This window comes from Myxocyprinus asiaticus, chromosome 30, assembly GCF_019703515.2.
Source record: "Myxocyprinus asiaticus isolate MX2 ecotype Aquarium Trade chromosome 30, UBuf_Myxa_2, whole genome shotgun sequence".
In the NCBI taxonomy this organism is placed as follows: Eukaryota; Metazoa; Chordata; class Actinopteri; order Cypriniformes; family Catostomidae; genus Myxocyprinus; species Myxocyprinus asiaticus.
Window position 1 is genome coordinate 6,121,097 of NC_059373.1, and position 12,706 is coordinate 6,133,802.

At 40.5% G+C, this 12,706-nt stretch overlaps 1 protein-coding gene across 3 annotated transcripts in view; it reads left to right on the forward strand.

The window, feature by feature from the left end:
* Positions 1-5,896: 5,896 nt before the first annotated feature.
* Positions 5,897-12,706, forward strand: part of LOC127420934 (cyclin-dependent kinase 12-like) — a 39,233-nt gene continuing 32,423 nt past the window's right edge. For all 3 annotated transcript variants that reach the window (XR_007893901.1, XM_051663577.1, XM_051663578.1), the window contains exon 1: positions 5,897-7,733. Coding sequence is in view for 2 of the 3 variants with exons in the window: in XM_051663577.1 (XP_051519537.1) it covers positions 6,715-7,733 (1,019 nt within the window). In the remaining variant the exon portion in view is untranslated. The remainder of the gene's footprint in view (positions 7,734-12,706) is intronic.

Sequence of the window (12,706 nt, forward strand, 5' to 3'; positions counted from 1 at the left end):
CTAGTCATTAACCCAGAGCCTTAACCGCCAAGCCACCACTGCCCCGGGAGCCAAGGTGTTGATGGGATCGGAGAAATGCATCAACTTCAAAGATAAACCGTGACATCAAGAACACATTCGTCGTTTGTGAAAGTTTGCGAAGGTGAGATCTGCAACACTGGTAATGAATATGTTCTGCAGAAGAAGGAAACTCATACATATCTGGAATGGCAAGGGTGTGAGTAAATGAGAATTCCAATTTTGGGGTTAAACCATCCCTTTGGATAGAATGACTATCAAAACGCTTTCATTATTTCAACTAGAAGTTCAAGATAGTTGGATATAATGGGAAACTCCAACCCCGAAAATTGTATTTTTACTTCTTTTTTTGTTTTTTTTGGACATTTATATTTTTCCTGTAAAAGACACAAATTACGGATAAAGATTTTTTGATTTTTCGATTATAGATATATTATTTTCCTGGATCTGCAGGAAAAAGTCATGAGCACTTGTACGAACTTTGACATTAATCACGTACGGGGGACAAAACCAAATACAGGCTTACACAAAAACTAAAGTAAAATAAAAATAAATATATAAAAAATGACAATAAATAACAGGTATACATGCAGAGGAAAACATTGCTCATCATCAGTGATATTAGCAAAACATTTCAGAATGAGCTTTATTGCCAAGTATGCTTACGCGTCCAAGGAATTTGTCTTGGTGACAGAAGCTTCCAGTGCACAAACAATACAACAACAAGACAGAGATGATAATGAAAAAATGGAATAAAAATCAAAGTAAAAGTTTTCGCATATCCCAGCCAAGCTGGGGTCAGAGCGCAGGGTCAGCCATGGTACGGCGCCCCTGGAGCAGATGGGGTCAAGGGCCTTGCTCAAGGGCCCAACGGTGGCACCGTGGCAGTGTTGGGGCTTGAACCCCTGACCATCTAATCATTAACCCAGAAGCCTTAACCGCCAAGCCACCACTGCCCCTAGGAGCCAAGGTGTTGATGGGATCGGAGAAATGCATCAACTTCAAAGATAAACCGTGACATCAAGAACACATTCGTCGTTTGTGAAAGTTTGCGAAGGTGAGATCTGCAACACTGGTAATGAATATGTTCTGCAGAAGAAGGAAACTCATACATATCTGGAATGGCAAGGGTGTGAGTAAATGAGAATTCCAATTTTGGGGTTAAACCATCCCTTTGGATAGAATGACTATCAAAACGCTTTCATTATTTCAACTAGAAGTTCAAGATAGTTGGATATAATGGGAAACTCCAACCCCGAAAATTGTATTTTTACTTCTTTTTTTTGTTTTTTTTGGACATTTATATTTTTCCTGTAAAAGACACAAATTACGGATAAAGATTTTTTGATTTTTCGATTATAGATATATTATTTTCCTGGATCTGCAGGAAAAAGTCATGAGCACTTGTACGAACTTTGACATTAATCACGTACGGGGGACAAAACCAAATACAGGCTTACACAAAAACTAAAGTAAAATAAAAATAAATATATAAAAAATGACAATAAATAACAGGTATACATGCAGAGGAAAACATTGCTCATCATCAGTGATATTAGCAAAACATTTCAGAATGAGCTTTATTGCCAAGTATGCTTACGCGTCCAAGGAATTTGTCTTGGTGACAGAAGCTTCCAGTGCACAAACAATACAACAACAAGACAGAGATGATAATGAAAAAATGGAATAAAAATCAAAGTAAAAGTTTTCGCATATCCCAGCCAAGCTGGGGTCAGAGCGCAGGGTCAGCCATGATACGGCGCCCCTGGAGCAGATGGGGTCAAGGGCCTTGCTCAAGGGCCCAACGGTGGCACCGTGGCGGTGTTGGGGCTTGAACCCCTGACCATCTAGTCATTAACCCAGAGCCTTAACCGCCAAGCCACCACTGCCCCTAGGAGCCAAGGTGTTGATGGGATCGGAGAAATGCATCAACTTCAAAGATAAACCGTGACATCAAGAACACATTCGTCGTTTGTGAAAGTTTGCGAAGGTGAGATCTGCAACACTGGTAATGAATATGTTCTGCAGAAGAAGGAAACTCATACATATCTGGAATGGCAAGGGTGTGAGTAAATGAGAATTCCAATTTTGGGGTTAAACCATCCCTTTGGATAGAATGACTATCAAAACGCTTTCATTATTTCAACTAGAAGTTCAAGATAGTTGGATATAATGGGAAACTCCAACCCCGAAAATTGTATTTTTACTTCTTTTTTTTGTTTTTTTTGGACATTTATATTTTTCCTGTAAAAGACACAAATTACGGATAAAGATTTTTTGATTTTTCGATTATAGATATATTATTTTCCTGGATCTGCAGGAAAAAGTCATGAGCACTTGTACGAACTTTGACATTAATCACGTACGGGGGACAAAACCAAATACAGGCTTACACAAAAACTAAAGTAAAATAAAAATAAATATATAAAAAATGACAATAAATAACAGGTATACATGCAGAGGAAAACATTGCTCATCATCAGTGATATTAGCAAAACATTTCAGAATGAGCTTTATTGCCAAGTATGCTTACGCGTCCAAGGAATTTGTCTTGGTGACAGAAGCTTCCAGTGCACAAACAATACAACAACAAGACAGAGATGATAATGAAAAAATGGAATAAAAATCAAAGTAAAAGTTTTCGCATATCCCAGCCAAGCTGGGGTCAGAGCGCAGGGTCAGCCATGATACGGCGCCCCTGGAGCAGATGGGGTCAAGGGCCTTGCTCAAGGGCCCAACGGTGGCACCGTGGTGGTGTTGGGGCTTGAACCCCTGACCATCTAGTCATTAACCCAGAGCCTTAACCGCCAAGCCACCACTGCCCCTAGGAGCCAAGGTGTTGATGGGATCGGAGAAATGCATCAACTTCAAAGATAAACCGTGACATCAAGAACACATTCGTCGTTTGTGAAAGTTTGCGAAGGTGAGATCTGCAACACTGGTAATGAATATGTTCTGCAGAAGAAGGAAACTCATACATATCTGGAATGGCAAGGGTGTGAGTAAATGAGAATTCCAATTTTGGGGTTAAACCATCCCTTTGGATAGAATGACTATCAAAACGCTTTCATTATTTCAACTAGAAGTTCAAGATAGTTGGATATAATGGGAAACTCCAACCCCGAAAATTGTATTTTTACTTCTTTTTTTTGTTTTTTTTGGACATTTATATTTTTCCTGTAAAAGACACAAATTACGGATAAAGATTTTTTGATTTTTCGATTATAGATATATTATTTTCCTGGATCTGCAGGAAAAAGTCATGAGCACTTGTACGAACTTTGACATTAATCACGTACGGGGGACAAAACCAAATACAGGCTTACACAAAAACTAAAGTAAAATAAAAATAAATATATAAAAAATGACAATAAATAACAGGTATACATGCAGAGGAAAACATTGCTCATCATCAGTGATATTAGCAAAACATTTCAGAATGAGCTTTATTGCCAAGTATGCTTACGCGTCCAAGGAATTTGTCTTGGTGACAGAAGCTTCCAGTGCACAAACAATACAACAACAAGACAGAGATGATAATGAAAAAATGGAATAAAAATCAAAGTAAAAGTTTTCGCATATCCCAGCCAAGCTGGGGTCAGAGCGCAGGGTCAGCCATGATACGGCGCCCCTGGAGCAGATGGGGTCAAGGGCCTTGCTCAAGGGCCCAACGGTGGCACCGTGGCGGTGTTGGGGCTTGAACCTCTGACCATCTAGTCATTAACCCAGAGCCTTAACCGCCAAGCCACCACTGCCCCTAGGAACCAAGGTGTTGATGGGATCGGAGAAATGCATCAACTTCAAAGATAAACCGTGACATCAAGAACACATTCGTCGTTTGTGAAAGTTTGCGAAGGTGAGATCTGCAACACTGGTAATGAATATGTTCTGCAGAAGAAGGAAACTCATACATATCTGGAATGGCAAGGGTGTGAATAAATGAGAATTCCAATTTTGGGGTTAAACCATCCCTTTGGATAGAATGACTATCAAAACGCTTTCATTATTTCAACTAGAAGTTCAAGATAGTTGGATATAATGGGAAACTCCAACCCCGAAAATTGTATTTTTACTTCTTTTTATTTTTTTTGACATTTATATTTTTCCTGTAAAAGACACATCTAGTCATTAACCCAGAACCTTAACCGCCAAGCCACCACTGCAGAGAAATCCATCAACTTCAAAGAAAAAACGTGACATCAAGAGCACATTTTTCGTTTGTGAAAGTTTACTGAGGTGAGACCTACAACACTGGTAATGAATAATTTAAAATGTGTATGTCTACAGACCTACAAGCAGATATAAGAACAAAGCAAATCTATAATTTCCCTACAGTTTGTGAGCTGCTGAGCATGACTTTTGTCAAAAGATAACAATAATAGTCTTATAATAATTATGATCTAATAACGTCTGTACGTTTTTATGTATAAAAGTGTCTACATATCTGTTCACTTCAGTAAATGCATGTGTTCTACAAACACAGCAGATTTATCTTTTTTCCTGTTTGACATCTGCACACCAACATAGAGGTAAAAAAACAGGAGCTTTACATATTTAACACAGATCTAGTAGTCAGCTTAAATTGGCATAAAAGACCCGATCAAATATTTACCTCACAAACATAATGTAAAAAGCATAACTTTATGCAGACTCATGTGCTGATATAAACTCCACTTACAATGTGTGCTTAAAAGCACACTTTTTTCCCCTGCAGTACATTTTACATAATGCTCCCAATCAAGAACGATATGCCGATAAATAACTCTCGTTTGTGTGTTCTTCATCTCTAGATTATTAATTTAGATCAACATCAATGCAGATCAAAAAACTGATAAATGAGCATTGTTGAAAACAACTTTGTAGAAATGAACGGAGCCGCTTTGATTAGACTTTCTTACTGACGGCCTATTTCGTAAGGGTTGTTTCAGCTCATGAAACTCACCGGTGATTGGCTGGATGGTCGCTCAGTTAGCTCAAAGTAACAAAACGCAAAGAATACTGTATACAAATCCACCATTTGGACTTGATATGGGTTTTGCTTGGAAAAGTGTGGGGGAGAAAAATCACCTTTTTAAAGAGTCCTCTGCGGCTGCTACGCCCTTGTTTTAACATTTAAAAATTGGCCCCATTCACTTCCATTGTAAGTGCCTCACTGTCACACAGATTGTTACTTTTTTTAAAGAAAAAAAAGGACAAGTCAAAATAAATTTTTGTGGTGATCGATATTATGCCTTAAATGCTGTCGATTGAGCTTAACAGGATCTGTGAGGTTTGCTTATTGAGCAAACCAGCAATGTAGCACAGTTAATTTGCATATAGCAGCAGTTTCAATTGTTATGCATTAAATGTCTTTACAATTCGTTAACGTTTTGAGGAAATTTTATAGCCATTTTTAACAGATTGTTGAAATAAAATTCAGTGGAATCCAGTATATTGATGTTATAACTTCGAGGGTCACATCATAAAGTTCTTAATGCATACTGTTGTTGGCATAAACATTAAAAACGAGGACTCTTTGTTTATAGACTGGGATAACAGGTTTGCTTATAAATGATGTTGCTTTCATTTTGACGTGCTTACTTAGGAAGGAGGAGTCTGTTACTTTACATGTACTAAAACAACATAATATACTGCGGTTACACAGTCGTGCATTGTTATACTGTCTTTAAAATAGTTTATAAATATATTTCAAGATTACATACATGCACATTTAAACGAGAACTCCAGAGAAATGTGCAAAGTACATTCACAAATTAAGTGAAGCGCGCTGAAGGCGGGATACAGTCACCTGTTTTGATTGGCTGTCGCTTAGTTACCATGAAGATTGACAACAGAGCACATCCATTGATACTTTCGAATGGAGCTGTTTATAAGCACCCGGACTTCCTTTTCCGCGGGAGTTCAAGTCGCACATGCGCAGAAGAGGCTGCGCACAATTTTGGCTGTAATGGATGGTGCGAGTTCTCTCTGAAATCAAGGGCCGTGGAGGGTTTTATATCCACGAACATCGCCCAAATTATACGTCTGGTTGCTTCCCAGAGCCGCTTATGTGAATTGGAACAAATTTTAACACATTAGTATGTGACCATTTCCGACCAATATGAAACTACAGAGAGTTTACACTGAATATTAAAGCGAATATGAACAAGAAGCAAGCGGGTCGAGTATTATTTTCTGTTATGTGGGACCATTTTCATGCACAGCGAGCTTTACTGCTTCAGAGCTCAGAAACCGTGTGCCAGGAGAGCTAAAACGTCTGTTTAAACTTTGAAGTCGAGCAAGGATAAGCAAACTAAAACAAGGGGAGCCCGTGTTTTTGTTCTTTTCGACATCGAGAGAGGAGCTAGCTTAGCTGCAGCTAGCAGCGCGAGCGCAATGCGTTGCTTGAGGCACCCTGGAAGCGACCAGTGATACCATCGTGAAGGACATGAATCAGATTTATCTTTAAATAAGTGTTTTTGTTGTGTCTACACTCTTGGATATAGTTTGAATCCATTCAGAGAAGCTACATCTTGCTAAACTGGACTGACTGGGATGACTACTGGATAAGCTAAGCGCGCACGCATCTTTGTTTTGGTTGCTTCTCTTGCAGGATTTCGCACTTTTACCCGCTACTGAGTGATTTGCTGTTCATGTGCTGTTTTGACCGTACAGGCCCGCGTCTCCGGAGGACAGCAGTCGCTCTAGCGTGGAGGCATGCCTGGATCAGACCGCCTGCATGGGACCAAGAGGAAAGGTGAACAGCATGCGACCGATGGGCAAGGCAAAACGGGTCCGCCTTTGCACACCGGCTCCGGGAGGCATCCCACCAAGTCGTCGAGCTCGTCCACTTCTTCTAAGCACAAACGTAACAAGCCCAAACATGAGGCCGAGTCCGCCGCCTCCGCGCCTTCGGCAATGGGCGCCATCAAGCCGCTGGTGGAGTACGACGACATCAGCTCCGACTCGGACACTTTCCTGGACTCTCCCGCTGGTGCGAAACCGGCGGAAAACAGAGACGCGGAACGGATAGAGTTGTCGGAGGTTAGTGCGGGGAATAGGACTCTCAAACACAAGCGTTCCAGGAAGAAGTCTAAAGACCCTAATCGGGCCCGAGAGTCAGAAGAGAGGGCAGGGAGCGACAAAAAGAGTAGTAAGGAGCGGGAGAGAGGGAGCAAAGAGAGCAAGAGGAAGGACAAGGAGAAGTCTAGCTCGGAAGTGTGCATTGCTTCCACGTCCAGGCGATCAGGTGAGTCTGGTAGTAAGAGATCAAGTGACTCCCTCTCATCAGCTGTGGTACAGCCAGCTGTGAGTTTAGGGAGCAGTGCCTCCTCTGCCTCCTCCTCTCAGAGCAAAGAAAGCTCCCGTTCATCAAAGTCTCGTAAAGATAAGCAGAGGAGAGATGAACGGTACGACAGGAGTCATCGGAAAGCTGCCAAGAGCCACAAGTCTAGCCCTAAAGGGAAGGGCCAGTCGCGGGGCAGCCCACGCCGGAAGGCCTCCGCCCAGTCAGTGAGTCCCAGGAGGAGTGGAGGGGATAGTCCCTCAGCAGCCGAGCTGGATAACAGTTATTCCTCCAGGCGCAGGGCTGCTAGTCCGAGTCCGTACAAGGAGCCACCCCGACGGAGTAGGCAGAGATCGGACAGTCCGTACGGACGGAGGAGGTCTTCAAGCTGCGAGAAGGATGGAAGTCCGTATGGCAACCGCCGGTCTTCAAGTACCAGTCCAGTGTCCAGGTGAGTGACCTGTATCATATACATAGGACTCTTAAAATTGTATACATGCTATTGCAACAGGCAAAATGCACACCCTAAAGCCATTTAGTTTTAAAGAAAGATAGCACAAGCATGCTTTTTTTGAACAAATCATTCCACTTAAAGTAAAACAATTGATATACTGTTCAAAATTAATATGTATTTGAACACTTGTGTAGACTACACCTGTGGTTACTCTGCTAGGACACCTGTGTGAACTTAAAGGGATAGTTCATAATTCTCTCATCATTTACTCACCCTCATGTCATCCCATAATAACAGGTATACATGCAGATGTGTATGACATATGCTGAACACAAAGATTTTAGAAGAATATCTGAGCGCTGGTCTGTTTAAAGCAAGTGAATGGTGGCCAGAACTTTGAAGCTCTAAAAAGCACATAAAGGCAGCATAAAAGTAATCCAGTGGTTAAATCCCCTGGTCTTCAGAAGCGATGTGCTAGGTCTGGGTGAGAAACAGCTCAATATTCAAGTCCTATTTTTTTTATTTTTAACAATAAATGTCAACTTTCACTAATACATTCTTTTGTTTTTGGCGATTTGCATTATTCGTGCATATCACCACTTACTGGGCAGGGAGGAGAATTTATAACTGGAATATTGATCTGTTTCTCACCCACACCTATCATATCGCTTCTGAAGATATGGATTTAACCACTGGAGTCTTATGGATTACTTTCATGCTACTTTTATGTGCTTTTTCTAGCTTTAAAATTTTAGTCACCATTCACTTGCATTGTATGGACCTACAGAGCTGAGATATTCTTCTAAAAAATCTTCGTTTGCCTTCAGCACAAGAAAGTCATACACATCTGGGATGGCATGAGAGTGAGTAAATGATGAGATAATTTACATTTTTTGGTGAACTATCCCTTTAATGGGCACTAACTTCATATTTCCACAAATAGATTTGAGACCAGTTTGTTTAAAAGTTATTACAAAAATATCTAAGAAATGTAGAGAAAGTTCTTAAAAACGACTAGCCTAATTTATTAGCAGATGACGCCTAGTTTGATATGTTGTGTAATGCAGTGACATTCATATAAGGCTTAGATGTCCAAATACATTTTGCATGTGTGATACTTCTGAGTTAAGAGTTGTAATGCTGAATCAGTCCTAAATGTGCACAAAAATGAACAAATGAATTGTTTTCTGGTGGGATCCTGAATTTTTGGTAACACAGTATTGACCAGTTTATTGGTGATTCCAGGTGCTGTTTATCTTTTGACTAAATGAGAATTGAATCTTAGTAAGAGTGAAATCCTTCTCAGCAATCATGCATTTTTATTGGTATAACCTAACTGTTAAACTGGCCAAATTTTCCACAAATTTCCTTAAGAGAATCAGACCTTTCAGCTTTATTGAAATGGTGTTTTATTTTTGCAAAAAATAACTACTGTAGCCTCACTGTCTGTCTGCTTCGTAAAGTCTTCAAGATAATAAACATTCACAGGTGATGCCTAAAATTGCAGTATTTTACAGCCTTAATTGTGGATATGTAGTGACATTCGTTATGGCTTAGGGAGCTTGGTAATTTTAACTCAGGTTTTATAGAATTCTTTAGTTCTAATTTATATTTTTACATGAGTGTTAATAGAAATGGAAAATTAAAACTAGGCTATATAAACCTGCATTTACAGCATTTTATTTTCTGGTAATCACTTTCTGTGGAGCACAGAACTGTAACTGAGAACAGAAGTGTTCTGCATTTTGTGCGGTGATTTATATGGATCTTTGAATTTATAGCGTTCAATAGGGGAACAGAACGTTCTGGATGTAGACACATTTGATTGCTGTAATACAAACAGACATGATGTGCTCTACAGATACACCTAAACATTTGATCACTGCATAATAGTTTCTCTGTTCTGAATTTTCCACAGTTTGCCTAATGAAATGCAATGATTGAAATGTTTTGTTAGTATTAATATGGAAACTTGGTAAAGATTTGCAAAGTGCCCCTTTAACACTTACAACACCCTACACGCTCGTTTAGTTGAACAGTGATTGCTTGCAGCTGAACATGAACAGTTCACAGGAGAGAATTTCTCTAGTAGGCAGAAAGGGCGTTTCTTTTTATTAATTTTTAATGAACCACATCCATCAAAAGCCCCACGAGTAACACCAAAAGTGACTGCGTATTTCATTGCAAGTATCGTGTCTTTGTTCACAACATCACAAGGCATATTGTTTATTAGAGATGTGCAAAACAGTTTAATTCATTTGATCAGTTGTCTGAATGAATAGTTGGTGTTAAAGCTGAAGTATGTAATTTCTGCGTCACTAGCGCCACCAAACGGAATTGCAAAAATAAACCATGTTTTCAAAACAGCTTTCCGAATAAGCCCCTCGTGCTGTTGTTTGAATCGTCAGATAGTCGCGCCCCAACTCACGGCATTGGTTGAGTAACGTTGTTGGGTCTAAGCGGGTCGGTCTAAACAAACACAGGAATTTTATAGTGCCACAGAGACAAAGCGTTTACAGTTTTCCAGAAAATGAACATCTGAATGACTTATAGTTGTCTCTGCATATTAAGCTGGGATAGAAGTATTTTAGCACAAAAAAAGTTACATACTTGAGCTTTAAGAAAGCTTTGTTTAATTTGGATTTAGAGTTGTGTACGTTACACAACGATCAGGTGCGTTTCTCAGCGTTTTATGGGCGCTAAGCACAGCACTAGTTTAACAGATAGTCTATTCAACAAATAGGCTACATAACTATGACCTTTTATTCCACAAAACTATCGCAGTGCTTACAAAAGAACGGAGAGACCTATGGATTATGCATAATAAGTGAATCTTTACAAAAGTGGTACTTTGATGGCTGTAGCAGCTGTGCTTTGATAAGGATGAATGTAGAGACCGAGTATTTAGATTATTAAGGCTAAGGTGTGCTTGGATTTTCCGCATGCCATTCCATCTCGCATACTATCAAGCGCTCAGCCTTTCATAGAATAGGCTACTTTTTTTGATCACGAATCCATACGGATGTGATCGATGTATATGCACTACGACTAATGCCAGGTGTGTGCCCAACAACACACAAAGACGTGGCCCATTTATGTCTTTGTGTGTTGTGTAGTTTGCTGATGACCATTTGCATTGCTCACACTGTTCGCGAGATGATTCGGCATGCGGAAAACCAAAGAATACTTTGGCCTTTAGCATGCTGGCAGTTAATGTTAGACTGTTGTCACACAACAGTATTGGTGGCTTATGTTGCCATGTGAATGCATAAGCAGCGTTCTAACAGGTTTTTGTGTGTGGAACAGACCGGAAAACAAACGTCATATGATGGAGCCTAGCAACAAGTCAACACAGTGGAAAGAATTCAACATTTCTGGAAGTACACTGGGAAAAGTACATACGTTATAACCTAGTCCCATTTATACACATCCATGTAAAATATTGACTGGCCCTCACATTCAACGTATATGCACTGGTATGTTGGGGGAATTCCAGACTCTGTTTACACCTGGTATTAAGATGCATTTTTGGTAATCCGATAACATGTGGTCAGCACTAAATACAGGTCTAAATGAGGTCTAAAACGTTTTGTGATGGGATCACAAAAACCACATACGAATGTGGTCAAAAACGCAAATGACCACATCACGTGATGTGTAAACGCTAATTCGTCCTTAATGCGCAGCAGCAAAGGGCCACCCCTCACCTGTCAATCAACCGCTGTGGTAAAACAAGAGTGTTAACTTCGCTGGTTATGAGCGGATTTAAAAGGAAATAACCACCTGATTGGAAAATGTTAAAAAGTGGATACACAAAAACGAGAACTTTAGATCTTTTTCAGTGTCTAAAATCAACATGCAGGGACTTATGAGAAGCACAAACTTCAAATATCAGATGCATCTGGGAGAAACAGCGTGCTGTTTTTTTCTCGGTTTGTCTTTTCTGACATTGTTGCGCTTCAATGTCATGCAGTACACACTGACATGGTGATTTACGTATGTCGTCATGAAACAGAGATTCTCCCCTCCAAATCCGATCACAAGTCGTCACAGGAGATGCATTTAAGTGACGTGTCTCACCTGACCACATTTGATCGGATCACCCGAGACGCATCTTAAGGGGCTTTCACACTGGGCACGTTTACTGCAGTCTGATTCCGAGTGCGATTGTTCCTGGTGCCCCCCCGCAGCTTTGGTCTGGTTTCACACTCACTTGATTCTATCGAACCCCGGTCCATTTGCGTTCATCTTACGTCATCACAAACATGCATGGAGAACACAACGCGACTCATCATACTTTTGTTTTTTTGGTTATTTTGGTTCCATTATGCACAGCAGAGTGAACGACAACTGCGTATATGTGTGCTTCATGGTGTAGCTCATCAGATGTCCAGGGGAAGGTGGCTTGCTGCTGCTCGCAAACGGCGTTTTTTTGAGGAGACAGCTGTTTGCAAGGAATTAATTTGCATCTTTATTTACACTACACGCTTACTCACGCTCATGTCCAAGGGGAAGTTATCGCCACTGTCATCTATTATACCCTATATTTATAACCTATAATAGTACTTATATATAGTATTTATAAGGTGTATAGATAGATAGACGTCGTCATCGGCTAAAATGCATGCACAGGTTACTTCCTGAACGAGTGCGCACCCGAGTCCGAGTTGCTTTCACATTCACGCGAATCGCGCTACAGTTCCATTGCAACCGAACTCAGACCACCTCCTACAGGTAGTCTCAGGTTCGGTACGGCGGTGCGCTCACCGGTCCGCATGACAGCTTTCACATTACCAATTTTTCATGTGAACCGTGTTGTTTCAAACTAAACTGCCAGTGTGAACGCACCCTTAATAACAGGTCTAAATGGAGTCCGAGTTTTACGTAAGAGGGAAACCCCACTATTGCTGCAATTGTGCTGCAGGTCGTGAAAGAAAGTTCAGGAAACAAACACCGCAACAACTCTTGAA